Genomic DNA, 26,385 nt, shown 5'->3' on the forward strand with positions numbered 1-26,385 from the left:
AAAACGCGAAAGCTGTAGATCATCAGCCTCTACTGGCAGATACGGGGGTTTGACCCTGAATAATACCATAATAGCTTATCCTTCTTCCTATTTGTATTTATTCGCCGTAGCAAGACCAAATGGCCCCCTAGGTATCTACCAATACAAAATCACTTGAACACAGCAAAAAAGAGTTCACCCCCCCGGTGCCGATTTGGGGGCTACATCTCTGGCGCACATGCTGGGATTCGAACTCGGGTACTCGCTAAGCCTGTCGTCGAGTAGGCTGGTTGGCGTGAGAAATTTTGATTGTTGACTATTAACCACTCCACCACCTAGCCAGTTTGACCTGACCCGTCGACCTAGACGGGCGCCTGCTGGCTGGTGACAGGAATGGGATTGAGGGGGTCTATATACCCTTCTCGTGGCATGTGTGGGAAGGCACGATGAGCTAGGCGGTCTGGCCGTACGTACCTGCCTGCCTGATTGTCCATCAAGGTGTACAGACCCAGAGACGATGAGGAGCACGTCAATATTTCACGCGGCGCCTTGGACTAGAGGGAGTCACCCACTCTTCGGGCAAAGTCAAGCGAACATCTCCACGAGAAAACCCTCGAAGATCCAAATGCTTTTACTACATTCTTCTATTATCGGGTATAATGCACATATTTTGACAACTTTTGTTTAGCCGTTTCATGATCCCAGAGGCTTCGTCGCCAATAACCCCGTAACCTTGTAGAACATGTCCTCAACCGAGGGCATGGCAAAAGCCGGCGCCGCATCAAACAGCTCGGCGAGCTTTTGCCTGTTGATGACGGCCGGTTGGGCGTCGTCATCATCCAAATCCATCTCTTCTCCGTTCGCAGCCTCCGTCTCCTGCTCATTGTCGCTGGCCATCTCCTCGTCCTCGATGGCGTCGTCCAGAATCACGTCACCAGCGACCGGCTCAACATCCAGCTGCATGTCCTCCAATGGCCTCGAGAGGGCGACGGCTGCGGGATCCGAGGCCTCGGCGACTGACCACAGTTGCGCCGCGTCGTCGACTGCGACGAAGCCTGATGAGCTTCCGGTCGAGACAAGACTGGTGATACGGTGGGGGATGCGCCTCACGCACAGCAGCGCGGGCTCTTCTGGCTTGAAGACTGCGAGCTGGGAAGCTTGGCCGCCAGGTACGACGACGGCAAACGTCCGTGATTTGCGGTCAACAGCCAAGTGGCTGAATTCCTTTACTGCCGTGGCGTTGCGGCCGCTCGGCAGCTGGAGGCCGTACTGCAGCTCGTCGGCGACCACATCAAACACTCTCAGGTCATCCGAGAGGGTGATGATGTAGGGGGAGAGAACCTGGAGGCGGCGGATGTGGCCCTTCCACATGTTTTCCAGTGTCGACCTAATCTCACCAGTCTTGGTATCGATCACATAGATGCCGCCGTCGTTTGAGTGGCCAAAGGCAACAAAAAGTGTCGAGCCGTCCTCAGAGAAGCATAGGCTGCCGCTACGCTCGCCCGTCGTCTCTCCAGTGGTGGTAAGCGCATCGGCTCCCACGTTGCCTCCGAGACCCACAGCCACAGTGCATGACCACGAGTGCAAGACCTCGCCGGCGTTGTCCTTGGATGCGATACCATCCTGCTGCCTTGTTTTTGACTGCCATATCCGTGCCGTACCGTCGTCTCCGAGGGTGGCGAATCTGTTCGTTGTGTGATCTGCCGCAAGCGCCAGGACCGTCTCTGGCCGACTTGTGACGTGCGGGCTGTTGATTCTGGAAGACAGAGCAAAGTGCTCTTCGCCAGCAGTCGCAGACCAGAACTTGAGGTAGATCTCGCGCCTCTCTCTTACAAACTGCTCACGCGCTTCTGGTGCCACCTTCTCCAAATCACGCTTAGGAGGTTGCCAGTCATCAACGGTCGCCAACCACCTGCCATCTTGCGAGAATGCGACATGGGTTATGCGAGGCTCTGAGATGGGGTTACCCTTTGACGTGATATTAACATCTGTCGGCTGGGTTCTTGCCAGAGCTTGCTTTGAGACACTCCGGAACGACTCCATATCGAATGATTGCAACAAGGGTGCTGACTGGATCTCGCCAGCCAACATGGACTGCTGGCCGGTTCCTGTGCAGACATAGAGTCTTGATGGCTCGGCAGGGTTCAGTGCCGCAGGAACCGGATGCCGCACTTCGTCGGAAACAGACCACACACGCTTGACGAGCAGGTCCTTTGGCGTGGAGGTAAAGCGGGCGGCTGACTGAATACCGGAGATGTACGTCGATGGCTTCATCTCAGCCGTGGACAAGACGATGGCAGAGTTGTCATCCAAGTGGATTGCGTAAGACGCTCCAGTAGGGGAAACAACAATGTTCTCGATACTTCCCGACAAGTGAGGGAGGAAATCCTTCTTGCCGGTATCCATCTGCCAGAGCACGAGAACATTTTCCGAACCACCGGAAATCATGTATTGACCTACGGCGCGTGTTAGTGTTTGCAAGTGACAGTCATTAGCGACTAAAAGTTCTCACCATCCTTTGACCACTTCACGCTGTGGACAGCCCTCCTGTGCCAGTGGAATTTGCGGCTCGTAAGAGCCTCTCTCTTAGATTTTGGCCCGTTGAGGTTCTGCAGTTTTCTGAGGATGTCGTCGTAGAAGTAGATGGCACCTCGGGCACCACCCGCGATCAGGTCGAGGACGAGGGAGTTGTCCTTGCTGTGTGTGATTCGGATATCGAGGGCGCAGATAATATCGGTCGTATCGAATGTGAAGAACTCCCACTCGGACTCCGGCGTCAGTGTTCCAACGACGAGACCATCCTTGGTAGCTCCGACAATGGTCTTGCCATTGGGACTAGAGCGCAGTAGGTGGATGGCGTGATCGACCTGCTTCGTAGCGAAAAGGACCTCGGCGGTGGGCTGCTTGAAATCGGGGCCGGAGTATGCGACAACCTCGCCCTTGGCGTGCTTCTTCCCCTCCGAGACGTACAGGACCTCCGTCGTCTTCTTCTGTCCCTCGATTGATGCCACGGACAGGTCCAGAGCCGTTTGCGACTGGGTCCGGAACTCGTCGTAGACGCCGGTTCCCTTCTTCCAGTTCACCCGCCAGACCCTGCCATCGGAGCAGGCCACCCAGAGGAAGTCAGGCTTGAGCTGCGACTGGCGCGTGGCCACGATCGTGGGGGCAGACGACTTCTCTGCGTATGTATTTTGAACCACCGGGAGGGCGATTCTTCGGATCAGTAGTGACTCGGCCACCGAGTAGATTTGCAAGGATGTGTTGTAAGTGACGATCAGGTACCTGGTTCCCCTCATGTTAGACACCATATGTCGACCAAGAAATGTCTGTTGAATTGGCACCTACTTCTCGTTCTCGGCAAAGATGGGATCAATGTCAGCCATTCGGCCGCCCATTGGCAGAGAAACCTGCCATCCCGCCTCCTGAGCTTCCGTATCGCCGAGCTTGACCAGCTCGGTCTCGATTTGGTCGTCGGTAAGGTTCTTCTGGAGCTGCGAAAGCACATTCAAGGCGCCGTCGCGAAGGTCGTCGGCGTCTGTGTTTCCGTTCTTTTGGCCATTTGCTTTGCCCGCCGTCTTGGTCTTTTGCCGAAGGCGCTTTGCTTGTCCGTCCCTCTCGTTCTGCTCTCTCTTACGCTTCTTCTGGTCCTCCCGACTTCTCGGGGTCGAAGCGCCAGCCATGGTGTAGGTATAAATTTGCGCGAAAGCCGAAAACGATTTTTCAGCACAGGCAATTGGAAGTCGCAAAAATCTCGAGGCGAGGAGACAAGGAAGGGAAGCTGCGGCCTGGAGACTATTCTTCGTTCGGTAGTCTCTGGCTTTCAATCCTGCTCTGTTTCGCACACACGACCCTTCTTTCGTTCCTGCTAAGAAAAAAAAAAAGTTCAAGAGTTCCCAAAGAAATTTTGGTCCCGCCCAGTCGCCCGGCCATGCAATTGGTGGAGCTCCCCCACAATCAACACCGATAAGATAAGCGGCGGAGGAAATCACGGACCGACAAATTTTCTGTTCGCCCGTCTGGTCGCGCGCCTTCCACTGCGACAGGAAAGCCCCGGAAGTTTTCTTTGACGACGGCGACGACGATTCGGAAGGCAACAGTCCCAGGACCTCAATCACGCAACACCTCGAGAAGCGACGTACCGGAACCGCTACCGTCTCTCAGTGAACGAACGTCAAACCGCCACAGCTCCGTTTCCGACTTTCTCAGGCACAATGATTATCCCCGTTCGCTGCTTCTCTTGCGGCAAGGTTCGTCGGCACAGATAATCGCATGCAATTGACGCCTGGTACCTAACTTGTGTTGTCAGGTCACCGGAGACCTGTGGGAGCGCTACCTCAAGCTCATCGACGACGGCATTACGGATGGGTGAGTCACCACGATCGCGATGCTGGATTGCGACAGACGATAGTTAACGTTCACGTCAACAGTGACGCGATGGACCAGCTTGGCCTGAAGCGCTACTGCTGCCGCCGCATGGTCATGACCCACGTCGATCTTATTGAGAAACTTCTCAAGTACGCATACCATGGAGCAGCATGTGCCGAATCGTTTTTTCGGAAGCTTACAAACCCCTACAGGTACACCCCCGACGGTCGTAACGAGAAGAAGATGTCCTTGAACCCGTAAAGTGCCAGGGATGGATTTTACGAATTGGAGTTTTTGGAAAACATTGGCATTGCAAGGCGTTAGGGAATCTCGAGGAAGGCAGAGTACGCTGCGCAAATAGGAGAAAAGCTGTACTCGAGCCGTGACAGAGCGTCGGCGAACATGTGCTGGGTTACAGATGAAAACCTCCCGTCTCCGAGTCTCATGGGTAGCGAGAACCAGCCATATCAAAGCAAGCTCAGCAAGTGGTGGCAAGAGGCATGTCGATTGGCATCGAGACAGTCATAGGCCCGGATGCAACTTCGCCACATGGAAATGGACAGTGGCTGGAAATGTACGCAGGAATGCTATCTCGGAAGGTCTCGATTCTTCAAGATGACTCTACCAGTCTTCACATCGCCTGTCATGTGATTAGGCAGCATGTTGGGTCCCAGTCAATGGCTTAAATCCCTGGTCGGTAGTACCAGTTTCGTTTGCTGGACGACCGTCTGGTTTCCCACATTGACAGCTCATTGACAGCTCTTCGAGAGATCCCTCCAACAAAGAACGCAGCTATATCAGGCGACCTATGAAACAGGCATCCACATGTGTGTAGCAGTGCCACACTCCAACAACGTTTCAATGCTCTAGCACAATGACTGGCTATCTCCGAGCCTGAAAGCAGTTCATCATTTTGATCTGGCGGTCAAGGCAGAGGTAGCAGCCAGTAGGCAAAAGTAGCTTTCATGTCAGTCCGTCGGCTGCTAATCGCTGACCACATGCGCCTTGCTGCAACGGCATATGGTGGGTGGTGAGACGGTGCTATACGGACGAAGAATATCACATCTAGCACAGCATGTACCGGCCAAAGAGCCTCCAGCATCTTTCCGGTCAGTGACGTTGTACAACAGGCTGACCTCGGGGGCCAGAATTATACGCAAGGCGGAGTTCACCGATTGAACCTCCGCGATTGTTCTGGGTTCTGCTGAGAAACAGGCAGTCCGGGTACACGACCCGGGAGAGCCCAAGCCAATCTGCCGATTTCTGCCTAGAGCTTGTTTTGATTGTTGAATCCTTGTAGACGGTGACCCATTCTTCCTCGTTTTTTCTTTTCGTGTAATGCTCCAAGCATCAACGGGGACATGGGTCTGAGAAGGCAGCGGGTGCAAAGTGCTGTGCTGGCCATGTAGCAGTGGCTAACTTGAAGACCCGAGGGCTTGGGAATGGCGCAGTGGTGATTTTTGCCGCGATATGCACCAACAAGATTTTCTAAAAGGGACCATATCCGCCGAAGCTTTCATTTCGCGGATGGTGGTGATTTGTCACAGGACACAGGGTAGCTCCAACAAGCCTTGGTTTGCTGCACAGCGTTCAGAGTCTGGAGATACGTCCGCCTGGCCAAACTGGACTGACGCATATGCGGAACCGGAAGACGGCTCACAGATAAGAAAACTTAGTAACAAAGACCCACAGCTTCATCGCATCGAGTTGTATTCGCATGAGTACAGAATTACTTCGGAATCCCGAGCTCGAGGAACTGGCGCAACCGCGAAAGGATTCGACTTTAGCGCGCAACTGCTACCGCGACTGGCTCTCCTGTGTCCAAAATTGCAGCATAGCTCCAGCTTCCTACATGTCGTACAGAGGAAGGCCATACCGGATGGGGAGTCCTGAGCCGTAGGGAGCCCGCAGAGCTGCTTGTTGGCGCCTACGCGCGTTGAACTGCATGCGTGATGCGGTCGTGGCGTCAGGGATACCACGAAGCAAGCAGAGACCCCGGCTAGTCGCAGGCCAGCGTTCGGGAGGGGAGGGCTCATGGAGACTGGAGAGGGAAAAGATCTCATACCACCCCTTGGCGAGTAGTTGGTTCCCTTTCGTTCTTGATATCTGGAAATGAGTTTGCCGCAGGCGTCGGCGATATTGACATCGTATCTGATCCTTCGAAGCGTGGAGGGGTGGTGGGTGAATAGTCCGGCCCCTCCATCGACGATCAGCAAACTGATGCGTGCCCGGTCACGGATTCCTGGGTCCTGGAGGCTGGAGCTGGCACACCCCACCGGGTCGCTGGGGTCGAGGTGGTTTGCTCTTACCAAAAGTCGTGCTAGCGCTGTGATCAGTCGAGGACACCTACATGGTAGTCAGGGCTATCACTGTACTAAAACGATGGCTGGGATGCAATTCTTCAGGAAAATGACGGCCTCAATGGACGATGAATAGGTTGTGTTGAGGGCCAGCATTGGTATGCCTTCAAGGTTCTGGGCAGTTTGTGAAGCGTACCGAGCGTACGTACAAAGTCGATAAGTTTGCGAAGGGAGCTTCTGTCAGGTGATGAGTCTGTCTGCGAGACATCGATGGGGCGCCGAGGACCCTGACAGGGGCGGGGTTTTCTTGAGCAACATAATTGTTGGGATGCTTGGCCGGATCTTGTTACCCGTCCCTATGAACCGATTGCCCAGGTTAACTGACTTGGGTTTGAATTTTGAAATATGTGTAGCCTATTCTGTACGATAGTCTCAAGGAAAAGTTCTGCAGAGTAAGTCCGAAAATTGTGTATTGTAAGCGTACCTTTATTCTATGCTACTTCAAACATGAATAACCATCGAGTTGCAAGAATGAAGTCACAAGTTTGAATGTTAGGCATCTTCTACTCTATCTTCCATGGAAAACTTACCAAACACTCAATGCAACCATAGGATAGGCTGCTGCCCAGCTTCCTAGGCAGGTGACAGAGTCTGGCTAGCAAAGTTGTCGAACCAACAGCCAACGCACAACCAACGGTGAAGGAGGGATACGTACCCGCCAGTAGGATTTGAAGCCGCAACGGGCACGGGCTTCCATCCAATTCCCATCCAATCCCTACCACAGACGGTTTTAACAAACGGTAGGCTTGGGAGTGGCCTGTCAAGCCTAGCGTGTGAATGAAGGTCGATCAGGGCCCACTCTGGGTCGAACGGTGCAACTCACCGCAGCATGGTGCCGCTACAAATTTCTCTTTCTTCCCCCCCTTCAATATCCGTAAGGTACTGAGGAAACGCCGTTCCAGATTGTCGGAATCCGTGTTGCCATGAATAGAAAAGAGAAGCGGGGAATCCAACATGGAGTACACCAGTGTCGAAACGAGGACGTATGGTGCGTGGCAGACACGTTGGGCTCGCGAGGACCTTGTCCTTGTACCCTCCTACAACTAATAGCCCTCTGTTGATAGTACATACGATAGTGAAGTAAAACTGGTGTAAGAGTACATCACCAACCAAATCTATAGGTAGAACTTGGCCCAATGTATACTGGCCTGTTCAGGCAGATTCTCGCGGAGCGAGCAGCCCCAGTCACATGGTCCAAGTCGGTTCGGACCATATAGAAGAGGTGCGGCTTTGTTCATGTTGCGGCCGACCGACTCGTATCAAACTTTTCCAAATCCTCGTTGAAAGTCGAAGATCGAGGTCGAGGCCTTGTTCGATTCCGTTGCACCGGAGCCGGCAAAGAAGCTTGTGGTCCACCGCAGCCTGCGCTGTTGAAACTTGAAGTGAAGAGGTTCTGGGCGTCTGCTCTCAAGTCCCTACGGAGCTCCCCCGCCTCGCACACATCCACACACACATTCCCACCAGGGCGGCAAACAGGGACCGAGACTGGTAACGAAGACGTCCACGACAACGGACGGGCAGAGCCGTTCACAATGGCGCACGCGCATGCCACGGCCCCCAAATGCACAGTACACAAGCAGCTCCAGGTAGCGTGACTGTGTTTCCCGCGTCTTCAATGACACGGCATCGTCAGATTGGCCTACGAATCTTTCTGATGGGGGGGACGAGAGGGTCTTAGAGGAGGTTGCGAGAGATATCCGCCCATCCATCCCCGATATGCGAGTAGACACACTGCACGCAATCAGAAGAGGGACAAAAGTCCCAGTTCAGACATGCAGGCCGCGGTCGATACCATTAGGCCCAGCATACCGGCTCGGTCTAAACAACTTGTCGCTACCGGCCTTGGTTTCGATTGATCACAGAGGAAAGGTTTTTTTTTTTCTGTCCAGATGGTTCTGATAAGATGGCTAGGAATTGGAATTGACGAGGAGGAATTATCGTGAAAGTTGTCCCACGTCAGAGCCGACCTGAGGTATAAGGAAGCATATCTTGGATGAGGTACCTAGGCAGACAATACCTCATGCCACCACATTCATTTCCATCAGGTCAATTGGCAGTCTCGCTGCTCCGTTTTCCGTACTCTGTACCCATGGTCAAATACGTTCCTTCCATATATTCCTTCGTACCTACTCTATACCTAACGTTTAGTTCCGCAAACAGCCATTGCCTCCAGCCATGGAAGGGACGACGGGGGCGGTTGAGATACAAGCTGAGGAAGGTTCTCTTCCCTGCTACCTATTGCCTTTAGTGCAGTGGTGGCCCTGGATCTTTCCTTCTTGGCCGGGCGCCCCTTGCCTTTTCATCACCCCTCCAAGTGTAAGGCAAGCTCCTCCGCCCAAGTGGGGCCGTTATGTGCAGGGGTCGGTTGTGGTTCACTGGCACGACTGGACGGAAGCGAGACCCACCTTTGCTAAGCGCCGACGCCTGTCTGCTTCATGCAGCCCACAGCTCGACGTCGCTCTTCTCATCCACCGACACCACCTTGTGCCCAACTCTGACTGGTTGAACCCGTCAGGAGGTGCGCTGCTATGCTCATGGGAGAAGACGCACAGCTGCATCTCTGACTGGCTCATCCATCGCCTTCTACTTGCTGCCCGGTGCCTGCCTTGACCCGGGTCAAGTTCGTGGAGAATGGTGTACCCTGGGAAGGAAGAAGGCGCAAAAGATGGTGGCGGTACCGTGGTGGTTGTCTGCGACTGAGGTGCGGCCGACCCAGCTCGCGGATTGGATCCCACCCCGTGGACCTCTCTTCTTTCTGAGCACCTCGGCCCTCTCTACTTCAACGACTTGACTTCTTAGCCTTGCTCCCTTCGTCCTCTCGGATCATTCTCCTCTGCTCGACTGCCAGCGAACGCTACGACGATCCATTTCTGGTCTCCCCCTTCTGATTCATTCCCATGTGAGGTGCCTGTCCATAGGGCGGAGCGGGATTAGGTCAACCATTCAGAAAACACACAAATTTCTGACGTTTCTGACTTGACTCTCCTCCACAACTCAGATCCAGCTTGTCTTGCTCCTTGCGAAGCACCGAGAACACCCATTCTTATTACTGCTGGTTTTCTTTACCTGCAAATCATAACAATCCTTTGCCGTTCCGTTGGAGGGCTGGCCTCTTTCTGTACCCGTACCACCGAACCGCCCGCCTCTGTGCCACCTGTCGGGTGTCTGTACGGTGGATGCTTGACATCCACATCAACCGCGTCGTCTCAAACCAGCTGTCGGCTGCTCTTCTTCTGTCTGTCTACCTGATCTCTCCATTCTGTCGACTTTCGCTGCTCTTGCCCGGCTGCCCGAGACCGCATAGACGACGAAGCCATCGGTGGAGCCGTGCTAGTCACCCGTCTGGTCGAATCTTAGCCGCAGCTCTCTCTCTCTCTCTCTCTCAACCGCCCTTCCCAAGAGACGGGCATATTGCAGCATAAGGTACCTACCTAAACTTAGTCGCAGAGACAGAAGTACAGCTCTCAGCCTGATCTGGCTGTCTGGAATTCTCCCAATTTCTCCCAGCAAGGCCGTAGTCGCGTTGCCCCCAGGTCGAGCTAACTCGCCTTCCCCATATATTGACCCTTCAATCGTCAGGGTCGCTATTTGGGTACCCCTGCTGCCACAGTAGACCCGCCCCGACGCAGCGAAACCAAACCTGGCCCTGTCGATATTTCGCGTGAGCGAGGCACAGACACGATCAGCTAGGGTCGGCCTGGAGCCATCCCGGTCTCCGTACCGTTACCCTTCCCAGCACTGAGGTAGCAGTAGGCACAGCTCCTCTTAAACTGCCCTCCCCACCCTCTCGCTCTCGAGCTTCTTCACTCTTGAGCCTGCTGTTGCTAGTCTGGAAGCTTGATGATCCCCGGGCCGTCGTCCACGAGACCTTCCAGCACAGCTTTATTCCTTCGCCTCGACGGCCTCTAGGATCACGACCAACACCAGTTAACCAGTGCGGCCCAGAAGTAGACCCAACCGACTAGAAAGCAAACTACGTGGGGATCCCGAGGCATTCTCGACTTTGACAGCCGCCGAATACCAGTCTGCTGGACAGCCCGGCCGATTCCATCACTACCTGCGCCAGTGCCAATAGGTTATCGCATACAAACGAGTCGAGAGACTGACGATGGCACTCGAAGCCCCCCTCCGGTCGTCTATCGGAAGTCAAATATCTGCTTATTCCCATCACAACGACATGTCTGTCTCGTCTCCCGACAACGGTTCTTTTCAATCCCCTTTCGCCAGCATGTAAGCAATTATGGTCATACGGTGTCGTTGTAGTTCCCAAGCTTATATATGAGTATAGGTCTTCGAACGCCTCAGATCACTCCGGCCGTAATTCTCTGCGCCCCAACTCCATTCAGAGAGTTCCGTCGACAAATTTGAATTTGATGAGCCCGAGCGATATTGTTGGTCCTTCGCCAGTCACTTCAACTGGTACTGAAACAACGGAAATTGAGGACGAAGAGGCAGAGGAGGTTCAGGCCCGGCCCAATGTTACCAATCCGGCACCACACCCTCAGGTTTGTCTTTCCAATGTCATTCCAGAGGCAGGCAGCATGACTGACTAATCTAGCTCATGATGCTCTCGACCAACATTCCCGATCATCTGCGGCAGAGTAGCAGTGAAGAAGCTGTATCAGTCATACATGCGCCGGAAAGCTTTCATAGCTGGGTAAGCATCTCAGGGACACTCTTTTCCAAGTAGGCGAAAACTGAACTTGAGACAGGCCTCTACGGAGCCGACAGTAAGGCCGGATCAAAGCAGCACAAGATCATCACCCAAGACCGATACAATGAGTCTTCCATCCGTCACAGATCATGCAATCAAGGTACGGCTACCCAAATCTTTGTCTAAAGCCATTAAAGTACTAAAACAGAACAGTCGAGATCCCCTGGGCTGCCTACGCCGCCTCCTCTTTCGACAGATATCCGACCCGTTCGGTACAGTCTAGACAGCGCCACACCACGCGCGCAAGACCTCCACGACATGCTTAATGAGTCGTCCCGCCTAAGGTCTAGCAGCACAAGCAGCCTCGAAAGTTTGTATATTCCACAAACTCATCCTGTGACTGAAAGGTCTAACGCGAAACAGAAATCGACGAGGCTAGAGAAGTAGAGACTGATACCGAAAACTACGATGAAGAGCCGTTCGCCACCCCAGCCCTGCCTCAGGAGGATTCAGAAATCAGGGCTCTACGAACCGCTCTTCAAGAGTGCTGGACTTTGTGTAACACACTAGCGAACTTGAGCTCGATTCATCGAACACGGATGTTCAATAGCTCAGGTACCCCCGATGCTCACGAAAAAGCTTGGATGGCGTGCTGGAGGCTTTGCCAACGCCTGTATGACAACCGCGACGAAGACCACTATGATCACCACGTCCGAGAGAATCTCGATCATTGCCGAGACTTTTGCCAGTCCCTCTTCGACGTCCGCCAGAGGAAGGATGAGGTTGCTGATTCTGTTTTAAGAGTCAGTTTTGAACTGAATAATCAGTGAGTCCATTCCAGAGATCCATAAGCACTGGAAAAATCAACTAACCGTGATCCAGTCTCTATAGCGCTCAGGACATCCAGAACCTCCCAGAGCCCTTCCGCGAGCGTACTCTAGATTTCTATATTACTCTTTGTCATCGATTGATGAAACAGCGAAGCGAATTGGCCGATGAGACAGACTCTTTGCTGAAGGCGTGTTGGTCACTTGCCGAGATGCTTTTCAGTCTGAGACAGAATAAGCGTGATGGAAGAGCTCCTGACGAGGAGCTTCTGTGTTCAGCGGTACAGGCATGCTGGGAGCTTTGCGACCTCTTCAGAGACGGGTGGACCCAAGTGCGGCCAGACCGAAACACGCCACGACCGAGCCAGACGAGCTTCTTTGGCCATCAGCAGCAGTATGATCAACCTGCACGAGGTGAAAGCAGAGCGTCGAACCGATCTTCATACTCGAAGAGGGAAAGTCACAAAAGCCTGACCGAGGAGCGGCCACGAAAGCCGCCACCAGTTCCTGAAACTCCCGTAACCGAATTTGAAGACACGCCAATCTCCCCAGAGAGCTCCTCACCACGAGTGCCAAACATCCTCGTTCTAGGCACAACATCCGACAGCGGACGTGGAGGCCGGTGGTCAAGCAGCGCTTCTCAGTTGTCGAGCTACTCGCAAAGCAGCAACAAGACATCTAGCACAGCAACAACGACTACGGCAGGTGAGGATAGCAACAGCAACCGCATCAAAGCTCTCGTCATCAAGGCTGCCATGAACGTTGGCTTTACTCGAGACCCGGCTCTTGACAGTAAAGCCGAGAAGTCAGCTCTCCAAGCCTTCGTCAAGCATATGCCCACAGGGTCCTTCGGGTCCTTGCCTGCGCATTCAACACTTTTACAGCACTACAAGAACCTTGTGCACGCCGACTCGTCGTTCAGGGGATCTTCGCTGCTTCCGGCCCGTGGCAAACGTATCTCGGCGCATGACCTGGCCAAGAGCGTTCACTACATGAGCCAAAGATCTAGCCAGTATGTCTTCTTGCGCGACCTGTACAGGCTCGTGTTTGGCTTCCCACCAGAGGAGGGCGAGTCGAGGAAGTCAACAACCATAGTGGTCTGAACACCTGTTTTCCCTCCCATCTTGTTTCATTTCTCTTGTTTTCATATTTTTTCGAGCTGCGATGTTCTATGGGGTTTCCTCACGAAAACTACTGTTACAGCCTACTACACCACCCTCATAAGGCAGAACAAAGCGGGCAGGTTTATTGCGAAGAAAGTTCTGCTTGAAGAGGTCAGATTTTCAAACAAACGCACACAAACACACACACACACACACACGAGCAACATGCAAAACAACACACTACATACCTGGGGGAGAGCGCCCGTCTGTTCGTTTCTACTGCACTAGATACCCATCGTGGACGGATTTTGGCGCCGGGAGCTTGGACAATGGGAGGCTAGAAAATCGTGCGTCTTTTTCAATGTCGTTATGAGAACGAGGGAGGTTGGGAGCGTCGTTCGTTACATTACATGTCACAATGGATATTGTGGCCAATCTGGAATCTGGGAGAAAATCATCTTATAGCCTATGTCGCAATGACCACCAACTACCTATCTATCTAACTGCAAGCTACCGTGCCTGCGTACCGAAGGTCCAAATATGGTGCGGTCATTGTTGAATGGATTTTGCCGAAAAGAAGGTATATGCTGGAAAAGGGAAGAAAAAGGGGTATCGTATTGGAAAGTCTTAAGGTGTCGCGTGATGCTTTGTCGTGTTCCAGGCGACAGAAATTTCCCGTATGAACCGTAACCCAGAGATGATATGCAAGAAGGAAAAGTGAGGATCGTAGCTCTACTCGAGAGGACCAAAGAACTGCTGAGAATAGTCGGCATGTCCCTGTGGCTCTGCACTGGACATGAAAAGTTCTTCCCAATCGGCTTTGCTCACGTTGTTCCAGTCGATGCTGATATCGCCAGAGAAACCGGCGGCGTTCTGGCCTTCGGCTTGTTGCTGCATAGAAGTGAAGGCTTCCGAGCCATGGTATGTTTCGCCGGCGCTGGCCATCATCCCAGCGTAGGCATAAGGTGCAGAGGCTTGGGGGTACTGTGGAACGAGCGGATCGAAGTCAAAACCCAGCGCAGTATCATAGCCAGTCGCACTTTGCCAATTGTCTGATTGGGTGCCCCAGAAGTTGCTTTCTTCCTCGTTGTAAGGCGCTTCCCATGGCGCATGTGGCATGAGGTGGGAGAAGTTGAGGCTGGTGTTCGCAGAAAACATCGTTGAGTTCGCCTCTGTCCACAAGGGAGCAGCTGCAAGATTTGGTTCCTGAAACATGTCATTCTCGAAGTTGACGACGTTATGTCCAGATGGGTCCATCTGATGATTGAGCTGTGTGAAAACCGAGCTGTCAGTCGTTGTTCCTTGAGCATACTCATTGTCGATGCTATTGAGAAGCTTTGTCAGGGGTGACACACTGTGATCTCTCTCTGCATGCACATAATCTGCGCCCATTTCCAGATTATCGGGGGTTCCGGGGACTTCGGGAAGATCAACGTTGAGTAGGCTCAGCGCTTCATCACCATGTCCCACCGTATGGGATGCGTTGTTGTTCGGGATCGGGGATGAATATTGAGCGGGGGCATTCTGAGAGGATGTCTCCCGCAGCTGGGTCTTCAGACGCTTCGGAATGCTCTCATGAGGTATCTCAAGTACTGAAAGAGATGAACGTGAATCTGGGGCTGTGATCGGTTGTTCACTCGCTTCCTCAAGCTCATTCCGCTTTCTCTTCTGCACTGTAGAAGGGAATAACATTTGCTCGTAGTACTGCTGAACAGGCTGTACACCATACGGGCGGTCGGGATGCTCCTGGAACATCTGCAGAATCTTTTCGTGTGCAGCAGCATACTCCTCTGCGTCGATACGCGCTTGCTCATCCTGCTGCTGTACCTTCTCGGAGGACAAAGCCAGGTTCTCAGGAGTCTCTGAGGGAGAATCGTACACATAGCTTGCCAGGGCCTGCAACATGTGATTCTCTAAGCTTGAATCATCCTCGTTCGTAGAAGATGTGAATGTTTGATTGTTTTGATCGTTTTCGTACTGGACTGGCGTAGCCATTGCTTCCCTAAGTTGGTTGCAATTAGTAACTTTGTCCCATCTCATGAGAAGCTAGGCCGACTCACTGCCATGGAGATGGAACCGCAGTCTTTCTATTACCGCCATTGTCCGGGACCTGTCCATTGATCATTGCCGTGCTGCAAAAAAAAAAAAAAAAAAAGTCAGAAAGTGTCGCTCTTTGTTTATCTATTGTATATCAAAGAAAAAAGAGCGAGGGAGGCATGGGCCAAAAACAGTAGTGAAAGGGCCCATCTAGGGAGAAAACTCACCCGAATTCAGGATCATGGCCATATTTGGCTCTGACGTATTTCAGTTGAGCCATGGTGAGGGTCTTGCTGAATCGCTGCTCGTACTCGCGCAAGGTGTCTGTCTGATTCTTGCCCTTGGAGAGACTGTGGTTGAGGATGAATATGATTTCTTCCTCGGTGTAGGTGATTTGGCCAACCATCCTGAAGGTTAGTCGTTTGTTCGCTGTACTTGCAGGTATCTCAGGTGCATACCAAGAGGTCGTTTATTGTGGTTTGGGTTGGTTTGGGTCGGTTTGTTTGAGAAGAGGAAGAAGATTTGTGTGAAGTGAGGAAGTGAGGAAGTGAGGAAGTGAGGAAGTGAGGAAGTGAGGAGAAAGGACCGCAGGAAAGTGATCCACGATTTTCTCGAGGCAGGAGGGAGCGACGTGGAATTCTTGAAAAGGCAGTGATTCAGAGCCGCAGATTTACACGGAAGGTGTAAGGAGGTTCTCCCCGGGGAAGGAGCCTCCCGTCGTGAGCTGGGTAGACACACGGCAATACTTTGGGACGGACGGTGAAGTTGGCTGCACCTGATTATCGTATGTCAAGGCATCCGAGTCACCTATCATTGAATTCTGTTTTGTCTAGATCTAAGTCTAAATTGGCGGGGGTGCGCCTATATCATCATCTTTCGTCTAACATGTGTCCTAAGTCGTCTCCAAACTCGATCATTTCACCGATTGCTCCTTCAGTATTCATGCTTGCTGCGTGCGTGCAAAGATTCCCCACCAACAAGTCACGTCGGTGCCTTCCTTATCCTCGCCCCAGTCATCCTGGCCATCGAGTGTTCCTTCCTCGATGCATAGTAGAGGGTTTTCCTGGCTTTCCATAGCATCTCGGAAAGCCTTGAGAAGTTTCTTGGTGGTTTCGTCTCGTAGAGGGACCATCACAACTGCTCTGGCATCGTCTTCTGTTGATAGCTGCTCAGAGAAAGCACCTGCCAGAAGCCCTGGGTGACAGTCGTCGTAGAGGGGATCTGCAGCAAGGACAACCTATGGGCCAGATTAGCAGTCTCTCTGCAGCAACTTCCAATGGTCACGTACCTTGAACTGATTTCTTTTACCAAAGAGGTCCTGGTCAACTTCATCATCCCCCGAGCCACCCCAAGTAAGTGCACCAGCGTTCAATGAGCCTCCCAGCTGCTCCACCGTGCCACGGTTGGCCTCGACGTTATGGCAAAGGTTCGACATGATGTCTGGCAAGTCGCTGAGAATCACATGAGCCTTCCACAAAGCTGCTGCCGCAAGTCCAAGTAGGCCTGTGCCAGAACCTAACTCCAAGACAGATGGCCTCGGCTCGCCCAGAGATCCATCAAAGAGCCGGAAGAGAGCCGTGGAACCAATAGATGGCAAGTGCTTGGCAAGAACGTAGGAAGACCCCCAGGTCTTTAGACCAAGTGAGTCGCCGGTCAGGGGTGGCTCCCGGATGATGAGCTCAAAGGTCGGTGTGAGATCCTCTTCTCTAAAGGGCCATCGCCGGGTAATCTCGCCCATGGCTATGTTCGGCATCAGAGACTGCGCAGTTCAGGAAAGACAGCAGCCATCTTCAACACATACCTGTTCTTCCACATCGCTCCGTCATCCTGCGGCTAGCTTCTGACCAGACTTCCTCCTTTTTGTCATCGTCCTCGATCCAGGAGAGGCCGCTCTTGATGATGGACGATAGGTACATCGTTACTTCGCGCCGAAAATACACCGTGGCCTCCTGCTCATGAACGATATCGGATCGCCTGCGCTTGTGACTCCATACCGGAGGGCTAAGTTCCAGTTGCTTCAGTGTGCTGAGTAAGTCATCACTCGACGGCTTTTGCCACATCTGCGGAAAGTCCTTCGGTTCGAGTATCATGGTTGCGGATTAAGAATCTACATGCAATTGTATACTATGATCACCTGAATCCGGTAGAAATCGCGTCAAAAGAGAAGAAAATTGAAAGAAATAGTGTTGGCCAGAAGCAAAGATGCGTAGTCAACGAGAAAGTGAGAAAGGGGACATGTGCCTCAGCGTCACGGAAATTTTGTGCGGCGGTCTGGACCTGACCAAAGACCCCATCGCCAAAACAACCTTGGGAACCAAGGGACCTCACGCAGGAACCATACCTAGCGGCAGCCCGATAAGGATCCTTATCGCTAAACTTCGGGAGCCATAAAACGTGGGGTCCAGATCTGGCAGGTGGGGGGTTGCTTCGAGGGGTCCTTTCTTTCGGAGGTACCTGCCAATCCAGCTCGTTGATTGGTTAGCCTCATTTGCAAGGCTGCCGCCGAAGACCCTTGCAACCCCACGTCACAAAAAATTCATATATAAGGCGCCAATTTCCGCGCAGAGTCTGACTCCTCTTCTTTTCTCCCTTCTTCAAGCACCGTCCTCTTCAACGCTGCGTTTCTATGCTACAAACGGAGAGATGCACGCGCAAGCGGAAGTCTCTCACTCTACCAAACTGGCATATGAGAAATTCGGAGTAACTTCTTCACACCACTCACCCAATGTCGCCTGCCTAGTGCGGGATGACGGGTCTGCCCGCGAGGGTCTGGCGTGATTTCACGTCTGCAATTGGCATCAGAAAAGCAGGGCCCGGGCCGTGCTCATGTATACCCTGGTTCCCTTTGGGAGGAGGGGGAAGATGAGCTCTGGACTCGGTGTCCCTATGGGAGAGCCGTTGCGAAAAGATTGTGCAGAGCACTTGAGTGCGATACGCAGCGTCTGGATCCTGGCTGGCTTCGGCTGGCCAGGCACTTGACAATTCAATTCCGATCATTCTGTTGAGGACGGTGCTTCACCTTTTTTTCTTCCAGGTAAGATGCATCTTTTTTTGCGATTTCGGCTTTGCGGACCAAGGATACTACTAACAAACAAATATGCCCCCTAACGATGTAGTCTATGTCTCCCTCACTTCGCCTCAAAGTCCGACCTTGATCGACACATTACCACAGGCGCCAACCGCCACCTTCCACGTCAGTCAGTACAGTACAATCTCAGCAAGAAGCCACCGACGACCCTTTTAGAATTCGACCATCGCCTACCGCATCGGTCACGGCGGGCTCTAAGATGCGGGCTGTTCTTCGCCATTGCCGGCCCAACTTGGATCATTGGACTTTGTGGTTCCCGAGCTTCTAGCCGGCAACTTATGCAGCACGGCTTTCCAGACTTTGGAAGTGGTATCGGCCAGACTCCGAGCTCTATCGAGGCGCGCCACCAGATCTTCACAAACGAGATTCTCTTCTGGGGCTTTTGCGGCCAAGTCGACGATTTCCTCCACAGCATCAATGACCACCTTGAAGTGGCCCTCGGCGTCTGGTGACTTGTCGGCAAAGCCGGAGGCTAGCCGCGAGTTCCTCATCTGGGCGCCTTTCAGTGATTGCAAACCTGTTTCCACCTGCGCCATTACCGTATCGAAGTCAAGCGGCGGCGGCGATCTTTCCATGTCCGCCTCCTTCTTGCCTTTCTCTGCATCTTTCGACAGCATGTCGACCCAGATCTGATTCTGTGTCGATGGGCTGGACTCCCTGTTTTTCTCCACCTGTTGCCGGAACTTTCTGAACGCAGCTTCGTAGACCTCGTGTGCAATTTCAAGCTGGCCATGGACTTGAACCAGCAATAGCCTAATCTGAATGAGACGATACTGGCGGCTGCGGGCAAGAGCTTCAGGATCTTGCGGAGCCTGTTGCACAAGCGAAAGGCTTCCCAAGGCTTTCTGAACGCGCTCAGTTGCGTCTTCGCTTGCCTCGCCTCGGCGACCACCCCGTTCGCTGGCCCTGGAATCCTCCTCCCGATGTCGGCTGCTCAATAAGGGGCTCATGATCGGTGAGGATGCCCGTTCGTGCGGCGGTCGCACGTAGTAGTACGGCGAGAGATATGCCTCAATCTCAAGCGGCGAGGGCGGCGGCGGGTATCGCTCCGGGTAGGGCCTCCGTGGGCTGTACTGGAAAGGAGGATCGTATAGGTTGCGAGACATTGCCCAAAAGAATGATGACCCCAGTGTTGTATGTTGTGGCAAGCGGTTGGTGATGTTGGTTCGCAAGAGGAGCTTGAGATTGCTTCCTTTCGATGCTACAGAAGTTCAAAAGCCTCTAGCTCAGGGCTGGGATCAGGGAGAAGGTATCTGCCGTATTTCAATGGTTGGAGACCACCTGCCATCCTTCGAACGATCCCAAGTCTTCTCAGACCAGATGACCACGTCTCGGACTTCCATCATGAGAAAGGAAGCCTTGAGCTGTCAAGGAACGGGAGCCCGCACGTCGAATTTCTGCTGCTTCGCATTGAGATAGACTCAAGAGACAATCTCTCCGCCTTTCCTACCATCTTGCAAGTTCCCACTCGTCTTTGTTCAGGCAATACTGCGTGTTTGCTCTTTTTGTTGAAAAGGCTCAGGTACCAAACCGTAGTCTGTCTAGTTGCTTTTCCACTCTCAAAGCACCTTACCTCCGAAGAAGTAGGAAAGCACGCAGGACTGGCCTCTTGGAAATCTATCTTGAAAGAATCCGAACATGTTTCTCTTGTCCAGACTTGACAACCAACTTGGCCTCCAGCGCAAATCACGCAGAATGCAAGACTTTTTCCTTAGCAAACGGACAAACCCGTCTTGCTGGAGCCAACTTGCATGCGAATACGGATCATCATTCTCTCCTCTTCCATATTGGCATCCAGTCCTTCAGGATTTCCTCTTTTGCTGTTTTATTGACCACCCCGTCTCAGCATATCCGCCTTTTTCGCTTTTTGGCATCATACATCAGCAGCGGCATAGCCGACGAAGGATGACGTGGGATCTCCCAAGTAAAGTTTTCGTGACATTGCAACATCGGACATCGGTGGCAACCGCCACACCTTCCAAACAAACAAAACAGACACTCCCGACCCCGGGAAAGGCTAAATGATAAAAAAAAAACCAACGGCGGGCGGGCCGGGAGCCGGCGTAGGTGTGGGGTCCTGGAGGCTGGAGCATGGTCGGTTTAGCTTGGCAAACCCGGGACTCTTCCTCCACCTCCCACACCTTCCGGTCCCCCCGCTAATACGGATACACTAAGAAGCGATTTGTAAGTCTAGATAGGAACGGTAAGTTCGCGACTTACCAGCCAACCTGCCAGCACATCGGAGGATTGCAGAGAAATAAGCCCCATCCAAGCTTCTGACGTCTCTTTGCTCGGGGAAAAAAAAAATTACTCAAAACCTCGGATAACGCCTTCCGTTGGGAAAGGGTCAATGGTGAGTCGTGACTACAGTGGCGTACATTCAAATGTTGGTTTGCTTTTTTTTTTTCCCAAAGGAATTCACTTTCTTCATTGGGGCCGTGGCTGCTGCAGGACAGGATCACAGGATGCAGGTGGGCAAGCAAACTAAAAAGTTTGCATACCCTTACAGAGTATCTGACAGATGTTTCATTTCCTACTAAACTCTTTGTGTCTTTATCTGTTTTGCTTGTTTGCCTGCAGGGCACACTAGATCTGGACAGCGCGAAAGAAGAAAGAAAAGAAAAAGATGACAAAATCGAGAGACACGAGGACGTGTAAGATCTTCTCCCCACACCATCTTTAGCAAGATCTGAATCAGAAGTGTGGCATTGAGGCTTGAGATCCCGCAGAAGCCCGTACTCAGCTCACTGACGAGTTGTCCTACCCGAAGAAACTTGAATGTCTTCTGGGGGTTGAAGCGATGAGAAACGAAGATGCTCCGTTGAGTGTACCGTGTGCCGATGAAGCAATCTCATTACCATAAGCCGGGACCCCCCTCCCCCAAATTGCTCGCTCGCATTCCTGTCATCTTGAATTCCGAAACAAAAGAAAACAGGAAAAACACTAGAACAATCCATCTTTCGCTGACATATCTTCTTCTTCTTTCTTGCTTTGCCTGCCCACTTTGGAGAGCAAATTTCCCAATACCCATTTTAATGAATTGCGGGGAGCTCTGGTGGAGTGTGCAACCTCCCTCCCAAGCGGAAACCCTCCCGCTGGTCTCTGCGGAACACCGGATGGAAAAGCACAAGCACTCCATGTTACGATGCAAGCAAGGCGGCAGGTCAGGTAAGAAAGGCTTCCCTATCCAGCAGTGAGTCAATTCCTACTCAAGTACATACATCTCATTCCTCTCTAACTGTATCTCAATCATGGCAAGCAATAGCTTGGCAATCGCCGGTTCCAAAAGGTAGGTACCCGTACCCGGCCCCGTATTATCCAGAAAAATGGAGAGGAGATGAAGGAGTACGCGCACGGTCGTTTTCGACAGGACAAACAGCCAAGGATTTGCAGGTCTACAGCCAGGGGGCGGGGGGTCCGTCATGACGTTGACACCCTGCCCATGAACAAACGAGCCTCGTCTCCCAGCATTCGTAAAGGATACACAGCATCATCATTGATGTCAATTCAAGTTGTGTTATCACTGGGGCCAGTGGTTTCAGTTCAAGCCAATCATTCATTATCAGGCAATGTAATCGTTCAAATGACTTTCATTTGGGTACTGTTCTGTTTTGTGTAGCTTACTACCACCTGGTATCAATCAAAATGAAGAAGACAAGAAATGGAGTATCTCCAAAAGGAAGAATTCCTGGCCCGCATGCACGGTTTACCAGTTAGTTGGGGCTTTTCCAGAGTCCATGCAATCCTATATGCCGGTCGCCAATGCCCATTCCGTCCTCTGTGATGCAATCCGAGCCCAAGTGAAAAGAAAAGAAAAAAGGTGAGAAAATCATTTCGCTGTTGCTGATGCTTTCAAGTGGCCGTCCAGTCGAGGACTCTCTTGAGATGTCCTGAAGAGTTATCGCTTTTTCCAAAGAAATCCCAAAACACGTTTCTGCGCCTTCGCCTTTTTGGCTGGGGCTTCTTTCGCCGTCTTCTTCGTCGATACGTTGCTCTTGCCAAGCGGCCGTTCAAGCAGGTTGCAATTGTCCGTCTTGGTCCCTCCCTAAGCGACCGCGATGGGGGCGCTGCTGGGGACACTGTTTGGGGGCGGGCATTCCTTGTATATCTCAATTTTGAGAGTTTTCAGCCGCTGGCGCATGTCGAGGAGATCCGCCATCTTGTCCTCGGGTGGGTTGCGCATGTCTGCAATCTCCCAGTGCAGAGCCTCATACTTTTCATAGAACACCTTGAAACGCGCGGCTTTGCTGACCAGGTCGGGGCTGAGCCCGCGCTGACGCTTAGGGGCTTGCTTGGTCCGGGCGCTCTCGTTGGAGTCGGAAGATTCCATAGCCTTGCGCTTCTTGGGTGGTGCTGAGTGTTCAAGATCCGACGCATTCGTTGGTGGTGACGAAGCCAAAGGCGACGACTTGGCTGGTGATGTATTTTTGCTCTTGAGAGAGACACCAGATGAGTTGCGGGATGATGCATGTGAGGCTTCCGCGGGCCGTTGCTTGAGGCTGACGGGCGCCTTGATGGGCGCCTTGGGCTTAGCACGCTTGGCCAGGGGGGCGCCAGAACTTGAGCTACTGTCGTCTGCCTCCTCTTCCCTCTGTCGCTTGGGAGGCTGTGGTCTGGCCGCCTTGGCAGTCTCTCGTGGAGGTTGAGGCGACTTTTCCTTGGGCCTTTCAATTGATCTCTCCACCGTCCGCTCTACAGGCTTCTCGATTGGCCTGGCTTTTGGCTTGGGCACGGCAATCTTCGGCTTTGGTGGGAGTGCATGTTCGATCCTTCTCTTGGGGGCAGGTGCAGCTGCAGGCGCTGGCCTGGGCTTGGAAGCCACAATGCTCGCCATCGGCTTGTCCTCTGAAGACTCTGAATCCGAGTCTGAGTTGGTGACAAATTCTGCAGAGAGAACCCGGCCGTTCTTGCTAGCTGGGGCTGCTTTCTCCTTTGCTCTCGTCGGCGCAGCCTTGGGCGTCGCGGGCTTCTTGTTCGTTGACAAGAGACGCTTAACTTGAGAGTCGGCAGCCTTCTTCGGTTTCGGCGGTAATGGATTCGATGATGATCGTGACATTGTCTCGCCGCCTTTCATCTTGAGAACGTCTTCGTCGCCGTTGTCGCTTGTTGCGTCGCTGACCTTGATCTTAGGAGGCGGTGCGGCGGAAGCCTTGGCGATATTTGCCTGCAACTTGCTGAGGATCTTGCCCTTTCCTCGCTCTTCCCGCGGCAAGAGCTTCTGCCACTCGGTTTCCGTTGTCGCCAGCCGCATCTTATCGAATTGACGGATTGCGTTGTCGATCGCTTTCTGTCGGGTATCTTGGGTATCATATTCGTACTTCCACACGTCCAACTCTCTCCAGTAGTTCTTTCTCAGTGCCCACATCTGCGTGTCCGGCTCGAACTGGGCCACCTTCTCCAGGGCAGGCTTGAAATCTTCGTATTTGCCTTCCCAAAGGCTCTCCAGGTAGTCGGCCGGCCGCTCCTGCACCGCTAGTTCGTGTACAATCATAGATCTTTGCTCCTTGGACTTCTCGACGATCTGTTGCGAAGAAGCGTAGACAGGATTTATCGATGGTGAGCTAACAGCTACCAGAGCCGGTGACCCTGAGGGCGATGACTTGCCGCCACCATTGCCGTATGACGCCATGCTCGACAGCAACTTGGACTTGGCTGTCTTTCCCGTGGCCTTCTTGTTGGTGCCCGGCAGCGGCCTATCCATGACCTTTGATCTATTGCCTTTGTTAGTTGTGCCATGACCACCATGACCCAGCCGCTGTCAACATACTGCTTCTTCGATGCCGTCGCCGCTGCGATGGAATTCTGCAGATTCTCTATATCTGAGTCCATGCCAGACGACGAGGTTGAAGGTGCACCCTTGGCCTTGGCCTGCTCGCCCTTCTTGGGAGCCTCGGAGCCGGGCAGCCTCTTCCATAGTGAGGAGGTTTGTGGTAGTCGTGTAGCTCGTTTCGTCGATTCGAATGGTTTCGTGAGGAAGAGGTCGTGTGAGAATGTGGCGGAAATCGGAGAGAGGGTGTGGGAACTGGAGCCGTAGAGCAGTGTCTTGGAAGCGAGAAAGCATTAGCATATGTCAACGAACGGCATTTCCGCTAGCGGGCGGGATTCGTTTGTGTAGGCATCGGACAGCAGCAGGTGTCCCAGACGGACAGCGGTGCACTGCTTCTTTTTCGCCTTGCATACAGGTTCAAGTGCCAGTTCTTCCCGTCGGAAGGACAAATGAATTGTTCGAGGGGGGTTCAAGGAAACGGGCAAAGAAGAGCGTTGCGTAGGACTTACCGGGCTGCTCCCCAAGGACAATTGGAGGTCCTCACCACCCTGTACACACTTGATCATGTCCTCGAGTACATGGTCAGAAAGGTTGATGCAGAAAGCCTGTGGTGGTACAGGATTTCCCGAGGCGGCCGAGCTCTCAAGAATGAGGCCGGATTCCGGGACCTTGAGTGAAGAAGGCATCTTGGGTCTATCCCTCTCTCGTTCTCTCGGATCACGCGAATCGGTTGTGTTGACAGTCGGTTGCACCTCGCATGCTCCGGCTCAGCTTTCGCCTTGCGAGCAAATATTTCGAGTAGGACTAAGACTTAAGCAAGTGTAGAGTCGAATGCCGAGTCGGGGTATCGGAGGACAGAAGGAGGCGGTTGTTGAATTTTGGTGGTTGAGTTGTTGCGTCTATTATTCTCGCAGGCGGATTATGGGGCGGGTCGGCAGGACGTCACATTGCCATGGCGAGGTTGAATGTGGGTTCTTCCGGCTTCGCAAGAAGTGAATGGACGAGGACGGGGCGTTGGGATTGGCAGCTCGAGGTTTGGCCTTTTCGTCTAGAGAAAGATATAAAGAATGATTCACCGCAGTAGGTAAACAAGCGAGAGAGAAGCCTTGTAGACAACAGGGTGAGGAGGAGGTGAAGGTGAGGGTGAAGGGAAGGAAGTCGAGATCGGGGACAAGAGGAGAGTAGCGGAAAGGAAGCACAGGCTGCACAGCCAGTCAGCCCAGCCCAGGTCCCCGGCCAAAAGACAAATGGGCCGTGGGCGTGGGACTTGGAGTGAGCAGAGGGACTGAGGAGTGGGAGAGAGAGCCCAGGCAGGCCGGACCGCAGCAGGGCCACCCACCGGTAGTAATTAGTGCGGGTACAAGGAGCGGTACTTTCGAGACGATGGCGTGTTGAACTGAATGTTCGCTGAAGAGACCACTGGAGGCCACTGGAGCCACTGGGGCTCACTGTAGCGACCGCTATAGCTTTCCACGGTGCCATGTACCTGAGAGTGTACCCACCCCCATGCGAGACAGGGTGTCACGCCTGGCCAATAACGGGTACTTGGCGTGTACTTTGCTGAGTTCATCGGCTCAGTCTCCAGAGCGAAGGAGGGAGGGGACGGGGGAGGGAGTGACTGAGCAGAAGAGGAAGAAGGGGACCCACCATGGGTACGATCTCAAGGGCAAGCGGATGCTCTGACTGGCTGGACCAACGACCGTGGCCGGGGGTCTGGTCACTCTGGCGGACGCCTGGTGCCTGTACTTCTTGTACTTCTGACCTTTTTGGCCGAAGCGACAGGGGTGGTCGGGGTGTGCGAAATCAACCAAGGGGGCTGCGTCGATGTTGCTGTACCTCGACATGAGCCTTGAGGTGTACGCAGTACAGAAAATCAGAAAATCAAGGCGACCACTCCCATCCAGTCCAGTCAGTACGTATACGCAGTATTCGTGCCGTGATGACTGAAGAGCGTCATCTTGGGAAAGCAACATACGTAGAGGTAGAGTGAGCCAGACAATGTAAATAAAGTAGAAAGTGACAATATCAGGGTAAAAAGACGTAACCCCAGATCATTGAGTGTGTGTTGCCCTGTGTTGTACCATCCAGTTCTACTTCGTTCTGCGCATTTGCCGCCAAAGACATGGACGCTTGATGTCGGCCCAGCCCACCTCAGCCAGCTCTGGAGGGGGAAAACAGAGGGGAAACCCAGAATGGAAGACCGAG

The 26,385-nt window shown here is 53.0% G+C and overlaps 8 protein-coding genes across 8 annotated transcripts; 2 read left to right on the forward strand and 6 right to left on the reverse strand.

Moving 5' to 3' along the window:
* Positions 1-577: 577 nt before the first annotated feature.
* On the reverse strand, positions 578-3,936 carry BDZ83DRAFT_596564 (WD domain-containing protein). Its single transcript, XM_060506864.1, has 3 exons — positions 3,325-3,936; positions 2,492-3,261; positions 578-2,435 (listed from the first exon to the last, which is right to left on the reverse strand). The coding sequence occupies exons 1-3, from the start codon at positions 3,657-3,659 to the stop codon at positions 673-675; spliced, it is 2,868 nt and encodes a 955-aa protein (XP_060371827.1). The 5' UTR covers positions 3,660-3,936; the 3' UTR covers positions 578-672.
* Positions 3,937-4,190: 254 nt separating this feature from the next.
* BDZ83DRAFT_746189 (RNA polymerase N/8 kDa subunit) lies at positions 4,191-4,605 on the forward strand (the record flags this gene model as incomplete). The annotated part of the gene is made up of 4 exons (XM_060513225.1): positions 4,191-4,226; positions 4,286-4,344; positions 4,407-4,493; positions 4,557-4,605. 4 exons carry the CDS (start codon positions 4,191-4,193, stop codon positions 4,603-4,605), a joined length of 231 nt encoding a protein of 76 aa, XP_060371828.1.
* Positions 4,606-5,742: 1,137 nt separating this feature from the next.
* Positions 5,743-7,059, reverse strand: BDZ83DRAFT_4080 (uncharacterized protein). Its single transcript, XM_060502890.1, has 2 exons — positions 6,854-7,059; positions 5,743-6,690 (listed from the first exon to the last, which is right to left on the reverse strand). Exons 1-2 carry the CDS (start codon positions 6,910-6,912, stop codon positions 6,039-6,041), a joined length of 711 nt encoding a protein of 236 aa, XP_060371829.1. The 5' UTR covers positions 6,913-7,059; the 3' UTR covers positions 5,743-6,038.
* A 3,753-nt stretch (positions 7,060-10,812) lies between these two features.
* Positions 10,813-13,288, forward strand: BDZ83DRAFT_564358 (uncharacterized protein; the record flags this gene model as incomplete). Its single annotated transcript, XM_060503630.1, has 7 exons — positions 10,813-10,934; positions 10,993-11,209; positions 11,263-11,361; positions 11,417-11,518; positions 11,572-11,728; positions 11,782-12,184; positions 12,241-13,288. The coding sequence occupies 7 exons, from the start codon at positions 10,813-10,815 to the stop codon at positions 13,286-13,288; spliced, it is 2,148 nt and encodes a 715-aa protein (XP_060371830.1).
* A 732-nt stretch (positions 13,289-14,020) lies between these two features.
* BDZ83DRAFT_786952 (uncharacterized protein) lies at positions 14,021-15,731 on the reverse strand (the record flags this gene model as incomplete). Its single annotated transcript, XM_060515655.1, has 3 exons — positions 14,021-15,290; positions 15,349-15,420; positions 15,553-15,731. The coding sequence occupies 3 exons, from the start codon at positions 15,729-15,731 to the stop codon at positions 14,021-14,023; spliced, it is 1,521 nt and encodes a 506-aa protein (XP_060371831.1).
* Positions 15,732-16,113: 382 nt separating this feature from the next.
* Positions 16,114-17,713, reverse strand: BDZ83DRAFT_4250 (putative methyltransferase-domain-containing protein). The gene is made up of 3 exons (XM_060503007.1): positions 17,127-17,713; positions 16,614-17,065; positions 16,114-16,562 (listed from the first exon to the last, which is right to left on the reverse strand). The coding sequence occupies exons 1-3, from the start codon at positions 17,413-17,415 to the stop codon at positions 16,266-16,268; spliced, it is 1,038 nt and encodes a 345-aa protein (XP_060371832.1). The 5' UTR covers positions 17,416-17,713; the 3' UTR covers positions 16,114-16,265.
* An 894-nt stretch (positions 17,714-18,607) lies between these two features.
* Positions 18,608-19,519, reverse strand: BDZ83DRAFT_746193 (uncharacterized protein; the record flags this gene model as incomplete). Its single annotated transcript, XM_060513226.1, has 1 exon — positions 18,608-19,519. The coding sequence occupies one exon, from the start codon at positions 19,517-19,519 to the stop codon at positions 18,608-18,610; it is 912 nt and encodes a 303-aa protein (XP_060371833.1).
* A 4,013-nt stretch (positions 19,520-23,532) lies between these two features.
* On the reverse strand, positions 23,533-24,866 carry BDZ83DRAFT_564387 (uncharacterized protein; the record flags this gene model as incomplete). Its single annotated transcript, XM_060503636.1, has 3 exons — positions 23,533-24,124; positions 24,181-24,455; positions 24,690-24,866. Coding segments are annotated over 3 exons (1,044 nt in total), but the record flags the coding sequence as incomplete, so codon positions are not given.
* Positions 24,867-26,385: the final 1,519 nt, after the last annotated feature.

The sequence above is a fragment of the Colletotrichum acutatum genome, assembly GCF_030867785.1.
Source record: "Colletotrichum acutatum strain CBS 112980 chromosome Unknown BDZ83scaffold_1, whole genome shotgun sequence".
Classification (NCBI taxonomy): Eukaryota; Fungi; Ascomycota; class Sordariomycetes; order Glomerellales; family Glomerellaceae; genus Colletotrichum; species Colletotrichum acutatum.

What these genes read in the sequence shown, in the direction of transcription:
- BDZ83DRAFT_4080 (XM_060502890.1), bottom strand. Translation starts at nt 6,912, where the DNA reads ATGTCTCGCAGACAGACTCATCACCTGACAGAAGCTCCCTTCGCAAAC. An exon ending in TTCGCAAACTTATCGACTTT is followed by an intron (nt 6,691 to 6,853) that starts GTACGTACGCTC and finishes ACTACCATGTAG; the next exon opens with GTGTCCTCGACTGATCACAG.
- BDZ83DRAFT_596564 (XM_060506864.1), bottom strand. Translation starts at nt 3,659, where the DNA reads ATGGCTGGCGCTTCGACCCCGAGAAGTCGGGAGGACCAGAAGAAGCGT. An exon ending in ATCTTTGCCGAGAACGAGAA is followed by an intron (nt 3,262 to 3,324) that starts GTAGGTGCCAAT and finishes GAGGGGAACCAG; the next exon opens with GTACCTGATCGTCACTTACA. An exon ending in CGTGAAGTGGTCAAAGGATG is followed by an intron (nt 2,436 to 2,491) that starts GTGAGAACTTTT and finishes CACGCGCCGTAG; the next exon opens with GTCAATACATGATTTCCGGT.
- BDZ83DRAFT_4250 (XM_060503007.1), bottom strand. Translation starts at nt 17,415, where the DNA reads ATGATACTCGAACCGAAGGACTTTCCGCAGATGTGGCAAAAGCCGTCG. An exon ending in GGAGCGATGTGGAAGAACAG is followed by an intron (nt 17,066 to 17,126) that starts GTATGTGTTGAA and finishes TGCCGAACATAG; the next exon opens with CCATGGGCGAGATTACCCGG. An exon ending in GTAAAAGAAATCAGTTCAAG is followed by an intron (nt 16,563 to 16,613) that starts GTACGTGACCAT and finishes TCTGGCCCATAG; the next exon opens with GTTGTCCTTGCTGCAGATCC.